Source organism: Bos javanicus, chromosome 12 (genome assembly GCF_032452875.1).
Source record: "Bos javanicus breed banteng chromosome 12, ARS-OSU_banteng_1.0, whole genome shotgun sequence".
Taxonomy (NCBI): domain Eukaryota; kingdom Metazoa; phylum Chordata; class Mammalia; order Artiodactyla; family Bovidae; genus Bos; species Bos javanicus.
In genome coordinates this window covers 34459861-34484421 of record NC_083879.1, presented here as the reverse complement: position 1 = coordinate 34484421, position 24561 = coordinate 34459861, and the positions used below count along the sequence as shown (strand labels likewise).

General features: G+C 46.8%; 1 protein-coding gene across 6 annotated transcripts in view; it reads left to right on the top strand.

Moving 5' to 3' along the window:
* The window catches only part of TNFRSF19 (TNF receptor superfamily member 19), a 91142-nt gene that overhangs the window by 42073 nt on the left and 24508 nt on the right, over positions 1-24561 (top strand). For all 6 annotated transcript variants that reach the window (XR_009740010.1, XM_061434959.1, XM_061434960.1 and 3 more), the window contains exon 5: positions 10221-10306. Coding sequence is in view for 5 of the 6 variants with exons in the window: in XM_061434959.1 (XP_061290943.1) it covers positions 10221-10306 (86 nt within the window). In the remaining variant the exon portion in view is untranslated. The remainder of the gene's footprint in view (positions 1-10220; positions 10307-24561) is intronic.

Below are 24561 nucleotides of genomic sequence, written 5' to 3'. Positions count from 1 at the left end.
GTCACTTCTGCGGTGTTTGTGGGGCAGCTGCCAGGTGTTGCTTTCGGGAGGGAGACAAAGACTGCCGCCCATGGGCAGCTTACATCCTAATACGGTTTGAAAAATACCTGCATAGTAAATACTAAGAAGTTGTGCAGAAAGGTAGAAGGTGGTGGTTCCTGGGGAAAACAGAAAGTCTTCAGCAGCTCAGGGGGCTGGGTGTGCCCTCTGGGGACAGAGAAGAGAGGCAGGTGGCAGGATCAGAGTAGGTCATCAGGCTGGGTGATGCTGAAAAGCTGAGGTCTCTGTGGATGCAGGCCCTAGGGGTGGACACGTGTGCGTTTCAGAAACGGCCGAGAGGACAAGCGGGTGTAGGAGGCAATAGAGCGGGCTGGAGGGAGAGGCAGAAGGGGTGCTAGGGGTGGACTCGTGTGATGCTGGAGACCTTAAGTGTACACATCGGAAAGGAACCCAGGCCGTGGACAGAAAGCGGACCACACCTGGGCCAAGTGGAGAGACAAAGCCCAGGAGGAGGGATTTTTAATAAGTGCTTATAGGTAATGGTTGGCTGGACCTGCCAGATAAAACAGGCAGCTGGAAGCCAGAGTGGTGATGAAAACTGGGACCCACTGGGGCCGAGTGGTGGTCTGTTAGAGAGTGAAGAGGCCTTGCTGCAGGAGGTAAGGCAGGGAAGAGACCAGGTGACTGCCAGGAGGACGTCTTTAATACAGAGCAGAGCCAAAGGAGAGACCAGGAATCCTGGAGCTTGCCTGGAACCCAGGTTTTATGGCAGAAGTGAATCGACCAGGGCTGGCAGCATTACGGGAGCAGCAGACACGTATTACTTAGTGGCTAAGCACTCTGTATCCTCTGGAGGAGGAAATGACAACCCACTCCAATAACCTCGCCTGGAGAATCCCATGGACAGAGGAGCCTGGCGGGCTGCAGTCCATAGAGTTGCAAATAAGTCAGAAGGACTGAAACAATTTAACACAGAGAAGCACTTTACATGAATTATTTTCTGTAATGTTCACAGTGTTTTAAAAATGAAGAAACTGAGCCTTATCATTAAGGTTATTCAGGCAAGATTGCACAGAGAGTACGAGGCACAACTTGGAGCCGTGTCCAGGACTCTGCTGCCAGAATCCACGCTCCAAGTCATGACAGATGCAGGGCCCTCACTGTACTTGACCAGCATGTGCCCACAAGACCAGGCGTTTGACAGATGCCAGATGCTTGTCTTGGGGCTTCTACTGAAGCCAGAGGACAGCTAAAACTCTGGGCCCAAAGAAAGAGCAGAAAATAGCCTTATGAATCATGTCCTCATGCAAAAACTTACCACCCAAACAGATGCAAAAACTAGTGGTCTTACACCAACAGCACAACAATCAAAGGGAAAATAGCTGTATTGGACTTCATCAAAATTAAAATCTTTTGTGCTTCAAAGGATACTGTCAAGAAAGTGAAAGACAACCCCCCGGAATTAGAACTATTCATAAATCATAAACCATATATGTGATAAGGAACTATCTTATCTAGAATATATAAAGAGCTGTTATAACTCAATAACAAAAAGACAAGTAACCCAATTAAATTATGGGCAAAAGATATTAATAGACATTTCTGCAAATAAGATACACAGATGATACTCATGAGTGAGCTTGTGAAAAGATACTCAACATCAGTCATCAGGGAAATGCAGAAAAATACCCCCGCATATACTTCACGTCCATGAGGATCAGTTCATTTCAATTGCTCAGTCGTGTCCAACTCTTTGCCAGCCCATGAACTGCAGCACGCCAGGCATCCCTGTCCATCACCAACTCCCAGAGTTTACCCAAACTCATGTCCCTTGAGTTGGTGATGCCATCTAACCATTTCATCCCCTGTCGTCCCCTTCTCCTCCTGCCCTCAATCTTTCCCAGCATCAGGGTCTTTTCCAATGAGTCAACTCTTCGCATCAGGTGGCCACAAATATTGGAGTTTCAGCTTTAACATCAATCCTTCCAATGAACACCCAGGACTGATCTCCTTCAGAATGGACTGGTTGGATCTCCTTGCAGTCCAAGGGACTCTCAAGAGTCTTCTCCAACACCACAGTTCAAAAGCATCAGTTCTTCGGCGCTCAACTTTCTTCACAGTCCAACTCTCACATCCATACATGACCACTGGAAAAACCATAGCCTTGACTAGATAGACCTTTGTTGGCAAAGTAATGTCTCTGCTTTTTAATATGCTGTCTAGGTTGGTCATAGCTTTCCTTCCAAGGAGCAAGCATCTTTTAATTTCATGGCTGCAATCACCATCTGCAGTGATTTTGGAGCCCAAAAAAATAAAGTCAGCCACTGTTTCCCCATCTATTTCCCATGAAGTGATGGGACTGGATGCCATGATCTTAGTTTTCTGAATGTTGAGCTTGAAGCCAACTTTTTCATGCTCCTCTTTCACTTTCATCAAGAGGCTCTTTAGTTCTTCTTCACTTTCTGCCATAAGGGTGGTGTCATCTGCATATCTGAGGTTATTGATATTTCTCCCGGCAATCTTGATTCCAGCTTGTGCTTCCTCCAGCCCAGCGTTTCTCATGATGTACTCTGCATATAAGTTAAATAAGCAGGGTGACAATATACAGCCTTGATGTATTCCTTTTCCTATTTGGAACCAGTCTGTTGTTCCATGTCCAGTTCTAACTGTTGCTTCCTGACCAACATACAGGTTTCTCAAGAGGCAGGTCAGGTAGTCTGGTATTCCCATCTCGTTCAGAATTTTCCACAGTTTATTGTGATCCACACAGTCAAAGGCTTTGGCATAGCCAATAAAGCAGAAATAGATGGTTTTTTGGAACTCTCTTGCTTTTTTGATGATCCAGCAGATGTTGGCAATTTGATCTCTGGTTCCTCTGCCTTTTCTAAAACCAGCTTGAACATCTGGAAGTTCATGGTTCACGTATTGCTGAAGCCTGGCTTGGAGAATTTTGAACATTACTAGTATGTGAGATGAGTGCAATTGTGCAGTAGTTTGAGCATTTGTTGGCATTGCCTTTCTTTGGGATTGGAATGAAAACTGACCTTTGCCAGTCCTGTGGCCACTGATGAGCTTTCCAAATTTGCTGGCATATTGAGTGCAGCACTTTCACAGCATCATCTTTCAGGATTTGAAATAGCTCAACTGGAATTCCATCACCTCCATTAGCTTTGTTCGTAGTGATGCTTCCTAAGGCCCACTTGACTTCACACTTCAGGATGTCTGGCTCTAGGTGAGTGAGCACACCATCATGATTATCTGGGTCGTGAAGATCTTTTTTGTATAGTTCTTCTGTGTATTCTTGCTTCTGTGTCCACAAGGATGGCTATAGCCAAAAGACAGACAATAGCAGGTATTGGTGAGGACTGGAGAAATTGGGAATGTAAAATGGTGCAGCTGCTTTGGAAAACCGTGTGGAAGATCCTCAACGAGTTACACATTGAGTTTCCTTGCAACCTAGCCGTTCTGCCCTTGGGTATATAACCAGGGGAATTGAGAACATGCCACACAAACACTTGTACACAGCTGTTCACAGCACTATACATAATAGTAAAAAGTAGAAATGACCCAAATGTCCATGGATCAACTAAATGGAGTGTAATTAACGAATTAATGACAGAATGCTGTTCGGCAGTAAAAGGAATGAATTACTGATACAGGTGACAATGTGGGTGAACCCAGAAAACAGGATGCGAAGTGAAAGAAACCAATCACAGAAGACCCCGTTCTGTGTGATTGCATGTGTGTGAAATGTCCAGATGTGGCAGATCTAAAGAACAGAAAGTAAATTAGTGGCCGTCGAGGGCTAGTGGCTGGGGAAGATTGAGAAGAATGGGGTGTGGTTGCCAAGGAAGCAGAGTTTCTTTTCTAGAGTGGTGAAGATGTTCTAAAATAGTCCACAGAATGTGTCCATGAATGCTCCATGAATGTGTCGATACTAAAGATTGTTTACTTTAAAGGGATGGAATACATGGTATGTGAATTATATCTCAATAATCTACTCTGTTTTTTAATGAGTTTTTATTTCTTGACTGTGCTGCACAGCATGTGAGAGCTGTTCCTGACCAGGGATCCAACCCATGCCCCTGCCTTGGAGGTGCAGAGCTTTAACCACTGGATCACCAGGGATGTCCCTAGTCTGTTATTAAAAAAAAAGTAGTGTAATCTCAGAAGGCACTGATACCTGTTGAGTATCATTATGCCGAGTTTTGACCTTGTGCAAATCTAATGCAGGGATAGAAACTGAACACCTGTCTTATCTCTGTTGCTGTCCTGACAAAACCGAGTCTGTGCGCTTCTGCCCTCTTTACTGGGGTCGGGCGTCAGGGCAGGGGGAAGAGGAGTCCCCGGGGGCTGCTGCCCAAGGTGGGCAGTGCCTGGAGACCCAGGACTCGCTGTTTGTGGGACTGGGGGGACCCCAGGTGTGAGCTGCTGGACCGTGAGAGGATCCAGCCTCCCCCGAGCCTCCTCCCAGATGTGCTTCTTCATCTTCCACCAAATTTGCTGCCACCTGAAACCACAGCTTTAGTTTCCGCAATGTTTGCTCATCCTGTAAATAAATGCTTCCGTGCGGGACGGTTAGAAATGAGTAGATATTTGAATAGTGTTTCATCGTTTATTTATACGATTAGTTTAAAATTACATCCTTTCTAAGCCAGCATGAAGGTATGGGGCAGGCAACAATTACAGAGTGACTTGTACACAGGTCTTCCTGGGTGTGTTCAAAGTGCTCACCCAGCTTGACTGTGTTTGTGTGAAAGAGGCAAATAGTTCACACGTGCTTTACAGACAGGAAAATTGAGGTGCAAAGGAAATAAACAGGGATGTCCCTGGTGGTCCAGCGGTGAAGACTCTGTGCTTCCAATGCAGGAGGCCTGGGTTTGATCCACGGTCAGGGAACTAGATCCCACATGCTACAACTAAGATACGGTGTACTCAAATAAGTAAATATTTTTTAAAAAGAAAGAAAATAAATGAATTGCGTATTACCTCCAGAAAAATGCCAAGATCAGGCATAAGGTGGGCATTTTTATTCCTGCTGCCATGCCCAGCTTCTGCAGCCATGGTCTTACTGGGATAAGGACCTGACTGTGGGCTTGGCCCCTCTAAACCCTGGCGTGGAGAGTCTGTCCTCCGGGTACAATTTGACCAACCAGGGAAAGTCAGTGCCCTTGTTCACAAGTATGGTTGTGGCTTCCAGCCAGTTACTTAATTTCTCTGACATCAATTCTTCTCACCTATAAAAATGTCATCCATCTAATAGAGACTTCCCTGGTGGTTCAGTGGTTAAGGCTTAGCCTTCTAGTGCAGGGGTCAATCCCTGGTCAGGGAACTAAAATCCCACAGGCCTTGTGGCCAAAAAATCAAAACATGAAACAGAAGCAATATTGAAATGAATTTGACAAAGACTAAAAATGGTCCACATCAAAAAAAAAAAAAAAACACCTCTTTAAGATAAATAAGTCAATTATGTAAAAATCAAGTCTATGGTTTTTCCAATGGTCATGTATAGATGTGAGAGTTGGACTGTGAAGAAAGCTGAGCACAGAAGATGCTTTTGAACTGTGGTGTTGGAGAAGACTCTTGAGAGTCCCTTGGACTGCAAGGAGATCCCCATCCTAAAGGAGACCAGTCCTGGGTGTTCATTGGAAGGACTGGTGCTGAGGCTGAAACTCCAATGCTTTCGCCACTTCATGCGAAGAGTTGACTCATTGGAAAAGACCCTGATACTGGGAGGGACTGGGGGCAGGAGGAGAAGGATGAGAGGATGAGATGGCTGGATGGCATCACCGACTCAATGCACATGAGTTTGGGTGAACTCCGGGAGTTGGTGATGGACAGGGAGGCCTGGCATGCTGCAATTAATGGGGTTGCAAAGAGTTGGACGAGACTGAGCAACTGAACTGAACTGACGTATATATCATGTAGTAATGCTACCAACCTGTAGCATTGTCGGAAGGGTTAAGAATAGAGCTAATGTCCAGAGCCTGGCAGAGTGCCTAGGGCACAGTAAGCACTAAACACATCACAGACATTACTGTCAGTTAATGCTGTGCAGGGCCTGTGAAAGCTTTGCAAAAGGGGCCACATGGCCTCCAGCCCCGGCCCCACCCACCTTTCTCTGCTGAGGGGGCCTGGGGCCCTGCCCTGGAAGAGGAACCCACGTGGCCAGTTCTTTGCTGCTTTTAGTAACCGGGATGGCTGACATTTTCCAAGCACTCTGTACTGATTCGATGATTAATCACCAGACCACTCTGTGAAGAAGGGATTAGCATCACCCCTTCCTCGAAAAGGACGTTTTTGTTGTTCTCGTTCAGTCTCAGTCGTGTCTGCCTCTTTGTGGCCCCATGGACTGCAGCACTCCTGGCTCCCCTGTCCTTCTCAAACTCATGTCCTTTGTGTTGGTGATGCCATCCAACCATCTCATCCTCTGTCATCCCCCTCTCCTCCTGCCCTCAATCTTTCCCAGCATCAGAGTCTTTTCTAGTGAGTCAGCTGTTTGTATCAGGTGGCCAACTTGTTGGAGCTTCAGCATCAGTCCTTCCAATGAATATTCAGGGTTGATTTCCTTTAGGATTGACTGGTTTGATCTCCTTGCAGTCCAAGGGACTCTTGAGAGTCTTCTCCAACCCCATTATACAAAAGCATCAATTCTACAGTGCTCAGCCTTCTTTATGTTCCAACTCTCTCATCTGTAGATGACTAATGGAAAAACAGTAGCTTGCTGCTAAGCTAAGTCACTTCAGTCATGTCCGACTCTGTGTGACCCCATAGACGGCAGCCCATGAGGCTCTTCCGTCCCTGGGATTCTCCAGGCAAGAACGCTGGAGTGGGTTGCCATTTCCTTCTCCAATGCATGAAAGTGAAAAGTGAAAGTGAAGTCGCTCAGTCGTGCCCGACTCTTAGAGACCCCATGGACTGCAGCGCACCAGGCTCCTCCGTCCATGGGATTTTACAGGCAAGAGTACTGGAGTGGGGTGCCATCACCTTCTCCAAAACCATAGCTTAGGAATTATTTAACTCTGGATATCAACCCCTTATCAGATATATGGTTTGCAAATAAATTTTCCCATAGTATAGGTTGCCTTTTCATTCTTTTCGTTGTCTCAATTTTTTTTTAACTTCCGAAGAAACTGTTACTAAAATTCAAAAGTCTTTTTTTCTTTTTTTGGTTGTGACATTTTTAACCACTTGGTTGAGGTATGATTGACTGAAGCTGTACATATCTATTATATACCGCTCCATGAGTGTGGTAATAAGTACATATCACATCAATAGTATCCTTTGATATACAAAAGTCCCAGATTTAATATACTCCCTGTCTAATTTTGCTTTTGTTGCCTATTTATTATATGCCTTTTGATGTCGTATCCAAGAAATTATTACCAGATGTTGTCATGAAACTTCTCCTGTATTTTCTTTTAGGAATTTACAATCTGGGGTCTTATGTTTAGGTCTTTAATTAATTTTGAATTAATTTTTTATTTGGTGTATAATCAGGATAAAACTTCAGTTTTTTGAATGTGGCAATGTAGTTTCCCAGCACCTTTTGTTGAAGAGACTGTCCCAGATCCATTCATTAGACCAAATGTTCAGACTCATCCAGTACTTGCTTAACCTTCCGTTTTCATTTGACTGTGAAGATCTGCGTCACTGATTGTAGTATGGTGACTTTCCACCACAATTTAATAAAAAAAATTTTCTTTTGGAATTTATAAAGTACAAATCAAAGAACAAAGTTGGAGGAGTCACACTTCCTGATATCAGAACACATTACAAACTCCAGTTTTCAGTACAGTGTGATGCTGGCATAAATGCAGACACGCAGAACAGAACAGAGAGCCCAGAAGGGAACACGCACATGCGTGGTCAGACGATTTTCTGCAAGCTTCTACAAGGAAGTGTGACTCCTCCAACTTTGTTCTTTGACTTTTACCTTATAAATTACAAAAGAAATATTTTTTTATCAAATTGTGGTGGCAAGTCACCATATTATGATCAGATCTTCACAATCAATTGAAAATGGAAGGTTGAGCAGGTACTGGATGAGTCTGAACATTTGGTCTAATTATCTAGTTTTAATGCAGATTTTGCTTCAACCACAAATCATGCAGATTTGCTAAATAATCCAATTCCACAAAATAATTGCATCTACCTGTCTCTATAAACTTGATCTGTAGTTTATTCTCCATATCACTATTTTTGTCATGGAAAGGTCGGAAAATGCATGTGTATATACATACATCTATCATGAATACGTATGTATGTATATAAAAATCACTGCAATCCCCACCATTTAGAAATAATCACTATTAATATTTGGTGTATAATATACCAAGCTATTTACAATGCACCTTTACACACATAAATGTCTTTAGCTGCATTGATAAATAAATAATCTGAAAGAATCTATACCAAAGTGTATGTTTGTGCAAATTAGAATTATATTATTCACAATTCATTTTCAGTTAATGGTATTTCATGAACTGAAAAAAAAAAAATAGGTACGTAGACCTGCATTGCGGTTTCTAAAGGCCCCCTTGTATTGCACAGTCTTGGGTCCACCTCGGCTGAGGTCACATCTGCTGTTGGGTCTGGGCCAGGCCTCTTGGGTTTTTTTCTTTTATAAGCAATGCTGTGGTTTCTCTATTTACATCCAATTTCCCCCAATTGATTATTTGTTGAGGATAAATTTCAAAACATGAAATTACTGGATAGGATGTAAACTGTTCTATTGAGTTCTGAAGGCCTGTTGCTAAATTGCCCTGTAAAGCAGCGGTTTGTATTCCCACTGCACACGTGTGCCCGTTTGCCTAGGTGCGTGCCAACAGGTGCCCAGTTTTCTAATTCAAAACAGTATATTTTCATTGCAGTTTGCACTTGCTTGTTAGTAATGAGGTTAAACATTTTAATGTGAAAATTATTTAAAGTGCTTAATTTCATCATCTTTTCCCTCTTAGCTCAGTTGGTAAAGAATCCCCTGCAATGCAGGAAACCCTGGTTCAATTCCTGGGTCAGGAAGATCCGCTGGAGAAGGGATAGGCTACCCACACCAATATTCTTGGGCTTCCCTTGTGGCTCAGCTGGTCAAGAATCTGCCTGCAATGCGGGAGACCTGGGTTCAATCCCTGGGTTGGGAAGACCCCCTGGAGAGGGGAAAGGCTCCCCACTCCAGTATTCTGGCCTGGAAAATTCCATGGACTGTATAGTCCTTGGGTTCGCAAAGAGTCGGACACAACTGAGCGACTTTTTAAATTATGAAATTTTAAAATTATGGTATGTTCTTTGGAACATTAATGTTCTTTGCATGTTTTTCAGTTGCCAGATTTACTTTTATAGAAATGTATTTATTTACTTATTTTAATTTGTGTTTGGCTGCACTGGTCGTTGTTGCTGTGTGCGGGCTGTCTCTAATTTCGACAAGTGTTAATAGTTGTAGCCCCGGGGCTTTGTTGCTCCGAAGCATGTGGGATCTTGCCAGAGTAGGGATCAAACCCGTGTCTCCTGCATTGGCAGGCATATTCTTAACCACTGGACCATCAGAGATGTCCCATGTTTACTAGCATCATAATGATTTTTAAGTTATAGACAATACTGTGAACTATTTTCCAGTTTTCTTCTGCCCACGAATTATGTTGACGATTTGTTTTTGCTCTTCAGATGTCTCTAGTATTTGTGCATGCATGTGTGTGTGAGTGTGTTTATGTGTGTGTGTGTTCAAAACTGTTAATCTCTTCTATTCCGGTTCCTGGATTTCTTCTCATTTCTGGAAAGGTGTCCCCATATCAAGATTGTACAAGTATCTGCCTACATTTTCCTGGTGTTCCTATGGTTTGCATGGCATTTTGGTTTCTGAATTTCAAAGGTTAAAAACTAGCCCTGCATAAGGTATTTTGTCATTTAAACAACAATAGAAACATCCAGATTTCATATTCCCTCTTGGCGCCCCCCCACCTCGATGTACAAAAGTGGGGCTGAGTAGAATCTACAAAGTCACATTGAGTGAATTGTCATTTCTTAAGTGTCCACAGCATGCTCAGAGTGCTTTCTAAAGTTGTGCCGGTCTAAAATATACTGTAACGTTTAAGCCTTTGAGAACCTTTTTTGAACATAGAACTGGTAATGGAGACTGGCAGTAATTTATGACAGAAATCTGTTTGCTGCATCTGTGAGCTGAGATGAAAAAAGCAACACAAAGATTATTCTCCTTTCTCTTCTAGGTTTTACAGAAAGACAAAACTTGTTGGTTTTCAAGACATGGAGTGTGTGCCTTGTGGAGACCCTCCACCCCCCTACGAGCCGCACTGTGAGTCATGCCCTGCACACAGAGAGGGGCTCTGGGCCTTTGTAAAAGCTTTCTCCAGTTGGCAGATGGAACGCAGTCTCTCTCTACTGCTGGCTTAGAGGGTACAGTCTTTTGTCAGGTGTCCAGCAGGACAGAAAGCCCTTTTGTGTGTGTCTCAGTCAGCAAACTGCATCCACTGATTGGAACCTCGAAGGGAAACACAGACATGTTGCTACTCCCGTTCCCTCCAGACTCTCATCTTTCAGTCCAGATGATGACTCGGGCAACTCCAGTTAACTAGGGGTCCAGATTCTGCCTGATGTGTCCTGTCTTTGTGCTGTGGCCCCCTGCGTCTGTGCATTTCCCTTCCTGGTCTCTAGACCATGGACAGAGGAGCCTGGTGGCTACAGTCCATGGGGTTGCAAAACAAGAGAAAACTCGTTTGCATGTTGGTAGAGAGAATATTAATGAGTTAAACTTTCTGGCCATGTTGTTTCTTAGATATAAAAGGTATTTGTTACAGGTTATCCACCTGCATTGATTTTGATTAGGAAAGAGAGGCTGCTGACTCGTCTTAATCCTAAATATAAATCTGGCTGGTGAAAACCCCTCCGGGAGATGGTGAAGGACAGGGAAGCCTGGCGTGCTGCAGGCCATGGGGTTGCAAAGAGTCAGACACGACTGAGTGACTGAATGACAATAGCAATGAAAACCCACTATCAAGGGGACAGGAGAGAAGTCAGGATGGGCGCCCCACCACCCCCCAGGTGTGCTCGGGGTGGGCTTGTCTGTGCTGAGGAGGGCTTTCCTGAGCTGGGGGGCAGCAAGGTCCAGGAGGGGGTCGGAGGAGGAGACTGTGCTCAAATGGGTGTTGCTCTTTCCTTTCGGGGAGCATAATACAGACATTTATTTATTTAGGGATTACTTTGATGTAATTCTCCATGCCCAGGATCTGACCTCTTACTTCTTTTCATGGCAGAAGCCCCCTTAAATTAATTGAAATTTACTGCATTATTTGATAAAGTCGCATGGTATTTTTGTTTCCGAGAATACTATGGAATTTTGAAGTCCCTATTATTATGTCCTTTACCAAAGTGCATTCCTTTCTACGTTTGAAGTGACAGGAAGGCCAAGGGCTTGACTCTTTTATAGAAATGCCGCTGACCCCTCTCTTTGTAATAGGTAAATGTTCACCAAATAATTCATTGCATTTAACAGATGCAGTATTGAATGTCTGTTCTGTGTGAGTCACAGTTGGTTTTACTTAATTTTCTCAGGGTCTCATCATCAGCTCACAGTCATCAGTGTGAACACTGGTCCAGAGAGGTTAATGACTCTCCGCTGTTGGCTGATAATTGGCAACCTCGGGTCTAACTCCAGACACTATGTTCTCCCCCGCACGCCCTGCTGTCTCTGTGCAGTCTCCAGGCATCCAGTCGATCCCCTGTTGGCTAATGTCATCCATTCCATGTTGACTTTTTCTTGTATTATTTGCTTTACTGTTTGTCATCTAAGGAAAACTCTAAAAGTCCAGCTTAGGAGAGGTGCTCCATAGCTCAGAAAAGGACATGTCCTCTTGCCAGTTAGAATGGCACAGCTACCAAGTAAAGTGGGTCAGACAGAGAAGGAGAAATACCATATGACGTCCCTTATATGCAAAATCTAAAGAGAAATGATACAAATGAACATATTACAAAATAGAAACAGACTCACAGACTTAGAGAATGAGTTTACAGTTGCCGGGCATGAACGAGAGGATGGGAAGAAGGGATCATTAGGGAGTTAGGGATGGACATATACACACACGGGCCTTGGTGGCCCTACTGTGTAGCACGCGGAACTCTGCCCGATGTTAATATGGCAGCCTGGATGGGAGTGGAGTTTGGGGGAGGATGGATACATGTGTATATGTGGCTGAGTCCCTTTGCTGTCCACACCTGAAATTATCACAACACTGTTAATTGGCTATACCCCAATATAAAGTTAAAAGTTAAAATGAGGCAGCAGCCTGGTCTTGCCTATGGCTCAGCTCAGCCATCATTCTGTCCAGGAGGCAAAGATTATCCCCTTCATCCAAAACTATCAGAAAAAGATTTAGTGAAGAAATTGATATTGCCCATAGAGTTAGAAAGGCCTAGGGTTTTTTTTTTTCCTTTAATTTATTGGTCTTAGATTTAATGTGATCTAGTCATGTTTGAGGCACTGGAGTTGTTTGCCTTTGGGGAATCTGGCTAAGCTTGGACATCATAAATTAGCCTTTAAGCATAGATTTCACATTTAACTTTTAATGTCTTGTAAAACCCTAAGTAAGTGATCATTCGAAAAGAAAATTGGCTACATATATATATATATATAAAATATTTCTCTAGTATGAGACTTTTTAGAAAGCAAAGAAAAAAATGAAATTTTTTTCCAAGCCAGAAATGCAGCACACACAGCTAATAGCTTTTCGAATTGTGAAACAGCTGTCTGGTGGTCTTTAGTGAGCCTTAATCCTTATCTCTTTAAAGGAATGTTTGCTGCATTTGGCACAGTTCTTGGGAATAATTCCAGAACGCGGCTAATCTCTTCAGAAGAGTTCTCGAGGTCTTTGGGGAAAATTATGTAAGGCGCCTCATGTTTTCATTTCTCCTGCTTCAGGCTTTTGCACTCATCCACGAACAATTGCTTCTTTAGTGACTTTCCCAGAGGCGTTCCTGTGTTATAGACTGAAAGCGTGAAGTTGGTGGCCTCTGGGAAGCTCCCTGCAGAGACAGGCTCCGTTTCAGGGGTGCATGTGGTGCTGGGGGACTGGACTCCCCAGACCAGGAGCAGCCCCTGCTCGAGACCCCAGGTAGCCCTGGGGTCTGGGGACCGCAGCCCCCGCAGCAGGAGGTTCCCTGTGGCTACTCTTTCAGCCTGCAGGCTCTGCTTAGGCCTCCTGGCCTCCCCACGCTCTCAGCGGGCTCCTGGGATGTGTGCTTGCCCCTTCAGGCTCCTGAAGGAGCAAATCCGGCAGGTGCAGGTGAACACCATCGTCCTGGGAGCTCCGCCTTTCCTGCCTGCCTGCTGAACAAATACTTGGGTGTCTACGAGGTGCGAACCCACCATGGGGCAGACATGGGCACAACCCTTCCTGGAGCTCACAGTGCAGGGGGCGAGCTGTCAGGCCACTCAGACGCCACACACCTGGACGCACCTGGTGACAGTCAGTCCCACCTGGGAGGACCCTCGGCTCTAAGGTGATGGTGCAGGAGCCGCAGGGAGGGTGGCCCCAGCTGTGACCCGGGAGTCAACCAGGGGAGGGCAAGCCCGAAGAGGGGGACGCCAGGAAGGAGAGTGTTCCGTGGCGTGGGGTGCTGACTGTGGTCCAGCCAGCCAACACTGGCAGTGCCTGTGGACTCGGTCCCTGAGAAGCCTTCGATGGCTGTTTCAATGAGTGACGGAAACGGGGCCCAGGCAACGGGGACATAGGAGGCTGTACAAAGGAAGGAGGGAGCTGACGGTAGGTCACTCGGTCCAGAGCCTGCCTCGACAGTGACCATGGGGAGCGTAGTCAGGGGAGGGGTCTCCTCCTCACGGGAGAGGAACGCCTGTTTGCAGGTTAAAGGGAACGATCTAGTTGAGACAGGCTGACTGTTTTATCTGAGAGGACAAGAGAATGGTGTCACGTAAGGTCTGTTGAAGGATCCAGAGAAGGGTTGCCCTCTGGTGGAGGCGGTGCCTGCTCCATGCCCCTCCAGGGCAGGGGCAGGCGAAAACCCAGGCATGTGCATCCAGTGGCCGGCAAGGGGCTCTCCTGTGAGGCTCTGTGTGTGTGTGGAGCACAAAGCACCACTCTCCCGGGTGAGACTGGACCCAGGCCCTCAGAGACTGGGCCAGCATGGACGTCTGAGGTTCTGTCATCGAGAGTGGAGGGGATAGGGGAGAAAACACTGGGCTCCCGGGAGCACCAAGGGTCCAGCTGGATCAGTGGTCATGGTGAGCCTTGTTTTCGTCTCCTGTGATGTCTATAGGGGCCTCTGTGCCACAAGACGTACCTAAACTGTGCCTGAAATGTGCAGCTTATGGTTGTTGTCGTTTAGCCGCTCAGTTATGTCCCACTCTTTGCAACCCTGTGGACTGCAGCACGCCAGACTTCCCTGTCCTTCATTATCTCTTGGAGTTTGCTCAAACTCATGTTCATTGAGTCAGTGATGCCATCCAACCATCTCATCCTCTGTCGTCCCCTTCTCCTCCCACCTTCAATCTTTCCCAGCATCAGGGTCTTTTCCAATGAGTTGGCTCTTTGCATCAGGTGGCCCAAGTATTGGAGCTTCAGCTTCAGCTTCAGCATCGTCCTTCCAGTGAATATTCAGGGTTGATTTCCTTTAGGATTAAAGTCCTTTAAAAGGATGACTGTCTGTGTTAATAACATGAGAATAATTTTAAAGGAATATAAATACATTTTATTTAAAAAAATTTTTTTATTGGAGGCTAATTGCTTTACAGTGTTGAGATTGTCTCTGCCATACATAAACTCAGATAATTCATAGTTATATATATGTATATATATATATCCCCCACCTTGAGGCTCCCTCCCCTCACCCCGTGCCACTACTCTGGGTCATCACAGAGCGCCAGGCTGGGCTCCCTGTGTTACACAGGAGCTTCCAGCTAGGTATTTCTTTTTCACATGGTAGTGTATTTATGTTGGGCTTCCCGGGTGGCACTACTGGTAAACAGCCCACCTGCCAATGCAGGAGACGAAGAGATGAAGGTTTGACCCAGGGTCAGGAAGATCCCTTGGAGGAAGGCATGGCAACCCACTCCAGTATTCTTGCCTGGAGAATCCCATGGACAGAGGAGTCATGGGGTTTAGCAGAGGCTGTGGCTCAGAGACCAGCAGTGAGTGTGGGAACCTGGACGGGGCATAAGGAGAGATGGAGGGAACTTCAGCCGTCTGTTCTCCGCAGCTCAGATTTGTGACCAAGAGTGTCTCGGTGGCAGTGTCTCTCTGAAGCATGTACCTGCATTCCTTATAAACTGATTTAGAAAACTAGAAGGAAGTTTCTATCCAACCCCCTGCCTTCCGACTGTATATATTGGCCCAGTCTTAAGTCCTCAGACCCTGGCATCCAAAAGCAGCCAAGGGTGGGGCACAGCCTGGAACCAGCGAGAAGTCTGGGCACCCTTTCCTCTGCCCCATGGCCCAAAGCACCGTGCCCGCAGCCCAGCCAATATGAGCTTTAAGCTCCCCTGCCCCTGAAGAATGGTGGGTGTGTGAACCTTCATTCACGCCCAGGCTCTGCCTTGGACCACAGATGTCGCCTCGGGCAAGTCAGCTCACCACTTTGAGCCTCCCCTTGCCCCTCCGGAAATAGGGATAACCGTGCCATGTTGGCAGAGGGGAGATAGATGCAAACGGGATCGCGTCCAGGAGCAGCAGCCTTCTTCCCAGCGATGACTGCACCTGGCCTGCCATGCCGCGGCCCCGCCCGTCCAGGTGTGCCCTGTGTGGGAGGTGGCAGCTGGGAGCTGCCCTATGCGGGGAGGGTCCCAGATGCAGCTGGCTTCGGTCCTCCCCTAGCCCTGGGGGGTTGGGGGGCAGGGGGTTGAGGGTTACCTGGATGGGGCTGCAGAAGACTTCTGTGCTTAGTGACCCGGATGGCCAGAACACCAAACCGCCCGCTTTCCTCTGCCCCTTGGCCCAAAGCCCTACGCCCACTGCCCAACCAGCTCGAGCTTTAAGTTCCCCTCCCACCGGGAGAATGATGGGTGTGTGAACATCACGCATTAGTCCGCCCAGAGCATTCTAATTTGTGAGGATGGAGCTGCAGCTAAATAAAGGCACCCTTTCCACAGAAACCCCTGCTCCACCCTTTGATAAGGGGCAGCTGTTTACAGCATTAGGAGAAGCACAGAAAAACACAAGAAATTTTAGAACTACTTCCTGCCCTGGGCCTGATAAGAAATGCAGGATTGGAGTGATTTCCTTTAAGCAGTGTTTACTTAATTTGGAACAAACACTGTGGTTGGAACAAATGGTTTTGAAAACATTCAAAGCGGTTTTTATTTAAGGGTGTTTAACCGAGATGTTTGCTTTGTCCTTGCGGGCTTAGTAAAACATGCCACGTGATTCCTAGGAGATAAGCCATCAGATAAGTCACCCTGTGGGGGAGATGGGAGGTCTCGAGCTGTGCTGACCCGTGGTGCTGTAGGATTTAACATGACTTCGTCCTCTCAGAAAGCCCGCCGCTCTCTGCACTAGTAAGGCATTTCATTGTTAAAGACTGACTGTTTTCCAAAGGAAACTCAAACCGTCTTCTAAATCGAGAGTAACGTAATTTCAAAATAAACTTTAAAAAGAACTCGTTGCTCATGGGGCTTCTCTGGTGGCTCAGTGGTGAAGAAACGGCCTGCCAACACAGGAGACATGGGTTCGATCCCTGGGTCAGGAAGATCCCCTGGAGGAGGAAGTGGCAACCCACCCCAGTATTTTTGTCTGGGAAATCCCACAGACAGAGGAGCCTGGCAGGCTATGGCCCACAGGGTCCCAGAGAGTCAGACATGACTTAGCAACTAAACAACAACTCATTTGCTCATTTAGTGGATAATTTTTTTAGGTTTAGTAGGAAAAAAAGAAGGGGAGATCATCGTAAACAGAACATTTCCAGCATTGACACATATAGAACAAAATTACGGTATTCTGATGGTCTTTTCAGTCTTTGTTCTATCTATACTACTGATTTTTTTTTTAAATAGGTATAATTATGCTGTACACAGTTTTGTAACCTTTTCCCACTTGAGATGTATATTCATATACTAATCATTACTTCAGTGATATTTTTGAGTAAGTGCTGTGGACTTCAGACTTGAGGTGGATTTCAGGGCTATCTGCCACACACTGCTCTGTCCACATGAGCGGGAGCCCTTCCCCAAGTGTGCAAGTGGATTGATGCCCACAGGTGCTTATGTGTGCAAAGGCATATCTTTCATATCTTTCTCTCTTTCTTTCTTTCTCATATCTTTCTTTCTTCCTCATATCTTTCTCTCTTGACCTGTGGTGCTAAATTGTTTTAAATAAGGGTGCCTGGTAAACACCTCTTAAAGAAAACCAATTTAAAAGGAGGGCTTCCATGGTAGCTCAGATGATAAAGAATCTGCCTGCAATGCAGGTAGACCCAGGTTCGATCCTTAGGTGAAGAACCCCTGGAGAAGGAAATGGCAGCCCACTCTAGTATTCTTGCCTAGAGAATCCCATGGACAGAGGAGTCTGGCAGGCTGCAGTCCACAGGGTCACAAAGAGTCAGACACGACTGAGAGACTAACACTTCCTTTCAACTTAAGAGGAAACAAATGGGGAGTGTTCTGAAATCGATGCCCGTGTGGGTTTTCAGGTTGCCTGTGGTGGAGAGCAGGTGACTTTAGCTGCTACCTGTGTCCAGCTGAATCCCTGAGGGTCAGAAGTCAGTTCCTGCTACCTCCTCGCACCCAGGACTCTTCATCCGGACACTCAGCACTCACTGAATCTGATCAGAGTGATGTAGAATGAGGTGCAGAGAGAGGTATATAATCCAAAAGATTTATAGCAAAGCCATGTGCTTCAGAAGCATCACATGGTGTTGTTGCATCTGTGTTTCCCGTTCCTGCAGGAGAGAGTTCTTCTCCTGAGTTTGTTCATACTTAGTGGCCTTTGCGGAGAACTTGCTGGATCCTCTGCCGAACAGGCCCACAAAGCCACCCTGTGCTGATTACGGGTTCAGTTTACACGGGATGTTCTCGGAGTCTGTGGTCCTCAGGCCAGGAGTCCAAGTGTCGGGCGGGAGACTGGCACCCTGGCTCCTGTGGGTGTGACCAGTTTGGGGACTCTTTTCAGGGCAGACAGGCGCTCCCGGGGCCTCCTGAACAGTAGGGAAGGGCAGCTTCTTCAAGATGCGGCTGTCCTATTCACAGAACAGGGCGAGAAGCAGGAGGACAGGGCGATCAGAGAAAACAGCCCTGGCTCCCGGAGCCTGAGCCGACTGCAGAGCGGCCCCCAGGCATCCGGAGCATGCTCCCTGCACTGCCCATTCGTTAGTCACTGGTTCCGGGAAGTGCTCTCTTCTCTTTGTTCATCTTTCCACAGTTTCCTGCTTTCCTCCCTTTCTGTTTCTCAGTTCCTTGTGATTTCCTTACTTTATTGACAAACAAGCTAACAGAGTGGACATGGAAAGTGGCTTATGTGGGAACCAAGAGATGAAAATCCACAAGGACGCCCTGCACGGTCCCCGCACCAGGGCTTGGCCCCACGATACCCTGAGGGGTCCATGGAGGCTTTTCTGTGGACAATGCTCTGCCAGCTCCACCCGCCAGGCAGAGGGCAGGAAACGGGGGCAGCTACAGCAGGCAGAGACGCTCGGACGCAGGAGGAGAGCAGGGTGGCTTGTGTATCCGGCCTGGGGGTGGGGACCGTAGACAGAGCACCCAGCGTGCTCCAACTTCGTACAAACGGATCCCTGGGTTATCTGATACCACCTGCTACAGTCATTGCAGTTTTCATTATTACTCTGGACCCAGGACGGGTGGGGAAGGGGAGACCCAGTCACACTGGTTGGAATCTTTTCCTGAAAACAGAAAGCTGCTCTCCTTTCTTTGAAATGATTTCCATCACACATAGTTAATCTGGGTTTTTTTAAATGCAGATTTGCTTCTCGGGTAAGCAACTGTTTTCTAAAGATACGTTGAAAATCTGTCATAGCAAATGGCTTGTTTTCCAAGAATGCTGAGAAAACAACGGGGCAGCTTTAATGTCTTGGCCTCTTTAGAGAAAGAAGTGCTTGGTGAATGCAGCCGCTTTGAGTGATTATTTAGCTATTTCAAATATTTGCCTTTCCTTAGCCCTAGTTTCATTAAAGTTAACAAAAATCAAGACATTTTAAGAGAAAAATGTTTCTTAGACTCACGTGCTCTACATGCATGCTTTTCTCCCAATATAAAATGGCCAAGTGTTTGTCAGCCATGGTTCCACATAAGGAGAAGAAAAGCAAAGAACAGTCTGAATGCTGTCCCCGGGTCCCTGGACCATGTCCCCCGACCCTGGAGATGCTTCAAGAGCTTGTCTGCTGGCCGCAGTCTGGAGGCAGGGGAGTCCTGAACTTGAGGTGCTGAAGGCTTTGATCCGGGCCCTCGAGAACAGGAGCAGCTGATCATTACTCAGTCGGCTGTAAATCCAACTCCTTGGCCTTTCTCTGCAGTCTCTTTTAGACATTAAAGTCAATGAGCTGGTTTAAATATTTACTCACCGAGAAACAGGTTGTGGTTTGTTAAAGGCCATCACTAAATTAAATGAGTGTTAGATTAAGTACAGTTTATTTTAAAAATATAAAATCCGGCAGGCCTGTTTCATTAAGTCATGGACTTTTGCAAAGGGAGCAATGATTTGTGTGCGTACCCATTAAATGCTTAAAATAAAAAAGCGTGGTATAAAGCGACCTCATGGAGCATGCCAGACCCAATGCAGAGACTGTCAGAGATTCAGCTTAGCAACGACTCCATCCCTCAGAGCTGAGCGTCTGTCCTCGGGAGGAGGTGTGTGAGCTCTGTTCTCTGAGGGCCACATCCCAAGGGCGACTGGAATAAGCGTAGCTGCACCCACAGAGGGTGTCCTTTTGTCTCTAAACCTGCGTGTGTATCCAGCCCCTTCGCACACCAGCTCTTGACCAGGAACATCATTGGAGGAGCATCACTTTGAGGAGGGAAAGAAGAGGAGAGCCCCAGGAGAGTTTAAAGCAGCAAGTGGGTCTTGAGTCCTAGAGGGAACCACTCTCCCTGTGCTTCTCTCAGCCTGTACCACCCCCACGTCACTGCAAAGAAGCAGCCACAGCAGAGAGGCCCCAGTCGGCCCCACTTCTCCAGGCCAGCTCCGGGACCAGGAGTCAGAGTGTTTTAATTTTAAACTTAAGAAAGAAATCAAAAAAAAATTTTATATTTTTAAAATAAACTGTACTTAATCTAACACTCATTTAATTTAGTGATGGCCTTTAACAAACCACAACCTGTTTCTCGGTGAGTAAATATTTAAACCAGCTCATTGACTTTAATGTCTACTTGAAGTGGAGTCATCCTACTTGAAAAAGAGTTAGACCATACACAAAGCTGAGCACTGAAGAATCAATGCTTTTGAATTATGGTGTTGGAGAAGACTCTTGAGAGTCCCCCAGATTCTGATCTGAAGAATAAGATGCAGCAAGTTTCTCTAGTTAGCACTGAAAGGACATAACTGTCTTACCCTATCATCTCCAACTTATTGCCAGCCAGTCTCTACGGGAGCTTGCTTTTGAGTCCTAGTCCCAATCCTTAACTGCCAGACAAGTTATTTATGTGGTGTGTGTCCCTGTCTTTCATGAACCAGTTGAAGATTCTCACAGTTTTTAAAATTAATTTTACCTGTTTCTCTCATTTACTTTATCCAGTTTTGGTTGTGCTGCATCTTCACTGCTGCATGGGCTTTCTGTAGTTGCAGCAAACAGGGGCTACTCTCTAGTTGAGGTACGTGGGCTTCTCATTGTGGTGGCTTCTCTCATCGTGGAGCACAGACTATAGGGAGAGAGGGCTTCAGTAGTTGTGACACATGGGCTTAGCTGCACTGTGGCATGTGGCGTCTTTCTGGACCAGGAATTGAACCTATGTCCCTTGCATTGGCAGGCAGAGTTTTAACCGCTGGACCATCAGGGAAGAAGCCCTGAGCACCTGTGTGCTCAGTCCTGTCCAACTCATCACGATCCCACGGACTGTAGCCCACCAGGCTCCTCTGTTCATGGGATTCTCCAGGCAAGAATACTGGAGTAGGTTGCCATGACCTCCTCCAGGGGATCTTCCTAACCCAGGGATCAAACTCCAGATTCTCACAATTGTAAAACAGGAAATAAAGCCTTGGTTGAAGTCCTAAATCTGCAGCACATTCCAAACCTCAAGACATATGGGCTCTTTCTGACCTAACCCAGACTTGGGTTCTTCACCAGAAGTTCTGTCAGCTGTAAGATTATGAATAAATTAAGAGCAAGGTTGATTCTGCTGGAACAGGGATGGCAAGAAACACAGTCTACATCCAGGTTTTCTCCTCAGTTTAGGCCCCGCCATGCTAAACTGGGCAGAGACATACACATTTTTCTTTTCTTAGTAAGAAGTTAATGGGTTGAAGTAACTTGAGTTTTATCGTCTTAGAATCATTTCACAGTACTACTACTACTAAGTCGCTTCAGTCGGGTCCGACTCTGTGCGACCCCATAGACGGCAGCCCAGCAGGCTCCCCGTCCCTGGGGTTCTCCAGGCAAGAATACTGGAGTGGGTTGCCATTTCCTTCTCCATTCACAGTACTGCAGTGAGGTAAATAAGAATTATCCACTCTACTAATAACAGGGAAGCTGATGATTCCAGGAGCCAGAGTTCTTAGGTGCAAGCGTGCCAAGCTGGATGCTGCTTTTCCTGTGGATGAGGTCGAATGAACAAGGTTCCTTCCAAGGGAATGCGGAGTCCTGGGCCCCCAGTGCAGCCTGGCACTGCAGGGGTTAAGCGGAGTCCTGTTCGGGAACAAGGAGGGCAGGGGCCCAAGTTTCATGTCTTTGTTCCAGCTCCCAGATGGCAACCCCATCCGTTAGTCCCAGTTGAGGCAAAACTATTTTTGAGCCTGTGTATCCTTCAGCACAGATGGTCGAGGCCGTAATAATGTGTTTCTTTTATGGTGTCTTTTCTGTTTCTTCATGTGGAAGTTTCAAAGCTTCATTGTTCCATCAGTCAAATAAACACAGTGAGACCTTCTGGGACTAGGGGATAATAAAAAGAAGAAAAACATCCTTGAAAGCAGAAAAAAAAAAATGCTTTTTATCGTATCTACAGAGAAATGCTGTAGACAAGCTGCTGCCATTTTATGGCTTATGATTTTTTCAGTATTAATTATGACGTTTATCATAATTAAAATACCAGACCGTTATTTATAATGCACCCACTGCCAAGTGTAAAGTGACAAGCTTGCTCTGGGTGTCATGTCACAGACTTTCTCTGAACGGCGCAAGCGGTGGAAGTCGTCAGTCGACCCTGTGGTTGAACGGTGGGCAGTGCTGGCCTGCGGTTCGCCTCCCTGCCCCTCCAGCCGCTCTCCTTTGGCAGTCACCTGCTCTGCCCTTTCTTCTTTTTGTTCCCCATAAAGACATGCATGATCATATCTGGCTCAGTCCTGGCGGGAATAGTTCTGCAGGCCAAGTAGTCTGGAAGCAAGATGAAGAAGAGCAGAAACCAAATTTAGTTAAGTCATTAACTGAGTCTCAGCATCTGGGACCTGCAGCCCAGCTGGGAACAGGTCCCCTGCCAGAACTTTCCTGCACATGGTTATTTCTGCTCACTGGGTTTGGCCTTCAGGATGCTTCCCCTGACCTCAGCCTTCCAGGTCCCTTCTACCCCCAAGCCTCCCGGGATGCCTTTCCATCTGCTGGGAGCCTGAGGCCCTCATCCATCATCTCAGCCCCTCTCTTAACACCCCTGCTGATCCCTTTGCCTGCCCGACCTCCTGTCACAGTGGCTCCAGGCCCATCGCTGGGCCCCCGAGGACCCTTGAATTCTGTTTTTGTTTGGTTTTATTGTTGCATTTCTGTTGGCAAACCTGAGGACACACATATCTTAAAGCATAGAAGACTATTTGTCTTGTCCATCTATAATTTTCTTTTGTCCCACTGAGAAAAAAATATAGCTGTTCAGTTCAGTGCCTTATGAATATGGTTAATTTTCATTTTCTGGATAGAAGCATTGACGTTTTGTACCAAGAAATGAGATCCAAACCAAACCTGGGCTTCCCAGGTGGCGCTCATGGTAAAGAACTGGCCTGCCAACGCAGGAGACAATGAGACGCAGGTTCGATCCCCAAGCTGGGAACATCCCCTGGAGGAGGGCATGACAACCCACTCCAGTATTCTTGCCCGGAGAATCCCATGGACAGAGGAGCCTGGCGGGCTACTGTCCAAAGGGTTGCAAAGAGTCGGACACTACTGGAGTGATTTAACATTCGTGCACGCACAAACCAAATTTAAAGAAACAAAAAGCAGGAAAGCTTTCCCACTCCCGTTGGTAGCAGTCGTGGACAGCGGCATGAGCATCCGCGGCCGCCACATGCAGGGACGCAGGCCTGGCAGAAACGCAGCTTGCTTCCCAGCTGCCCTTGCTCCTCCGGCCAGCACCACGCCGGGGCTCAGTGAGCCCCCCAGGGTGGGCTGTGCGCCCCTGGCCCCTCAGGGCTCTTGGCCAGCAACAGTGAAAGCTGGTGGCTTTCAGTCCACAGCAGCCACTGCTACAGACAGAGCAGCCCCTGAGGGACCAATTCTGGCAGCAGAGCGGGGTCTGTGGGGAGAGGTGAGTGGGAACCAAGTGGAGGCTGGTGGAGAAAAGGATAGAGACCTGGGGATCTGGAAAGAGGACTCTCAATGCAGTGCGCACCCTGCTAGATGAGAAGGAACATCCTAAAATCATGATTTTCTGGCCATTGAAAGACAAAGTGCTCATTATTGTGGGCAGAGTGAATGATGTTACTGTGGCTTTACACCTTGGAACAAAACAGATCACCGCTGGCGGATACTGTGCTAGTTGTTAGGTGGCTGAGAGCCCGTCAACTCACTAGACATCTCGGAGGTGTTCTCATGGGCGAGCATGCAGCTGGTGGCAGATGGAGCAGTGGGACACTTGGGTGGTGCCCCACTCTCAGGAGGAAGGTAGGATCGGCTGCCCAGGATTCTGTTCAAACACTACAGGGGCCCGTTTACGTAGTTGGACGAGGTTTACAGTGGAAACGCAGCCTCAGTTGGACGGGCAACCAAGCCCTTGTCTGCATACACCAAGGAGAGACTTGGTGAATTCTGCTCGATTTTTTTAAATAAGTTTTTGCAACCATGCAGGTTAGTGATTGAAGTTGTTGGGTAGCTGTGTTGGTGAGAATGTGAGCCTGCCGCATTCCTCTGTAAGTTCACACCATCAACTTATTGTAAACACACGCATCACCCACTTCCTGACCCTGAAGTGTCCCCAGGTGGGAGTGAAAGTGACACTCAGGTAAAAGGTCACACATTAAGATGAAACATCCCCGACATTGGGGGGACTTTCCCATCAGTCAGTGTGTCTTTCTGGTTGTAAATGCTGTGCTGGCCAGGTGTTGGTCCAGCCTGCTTCCTCTTCTCTATCTCCCCTTCACCCCTCTTCTTCTCAGATAGGAGGGTCTCTCTTCCCATGCTGAGACCCACAGCTTTGAAGATGCACACTGAGCATCACCACCCACCCTCAGGAATGAATTAAGTCAA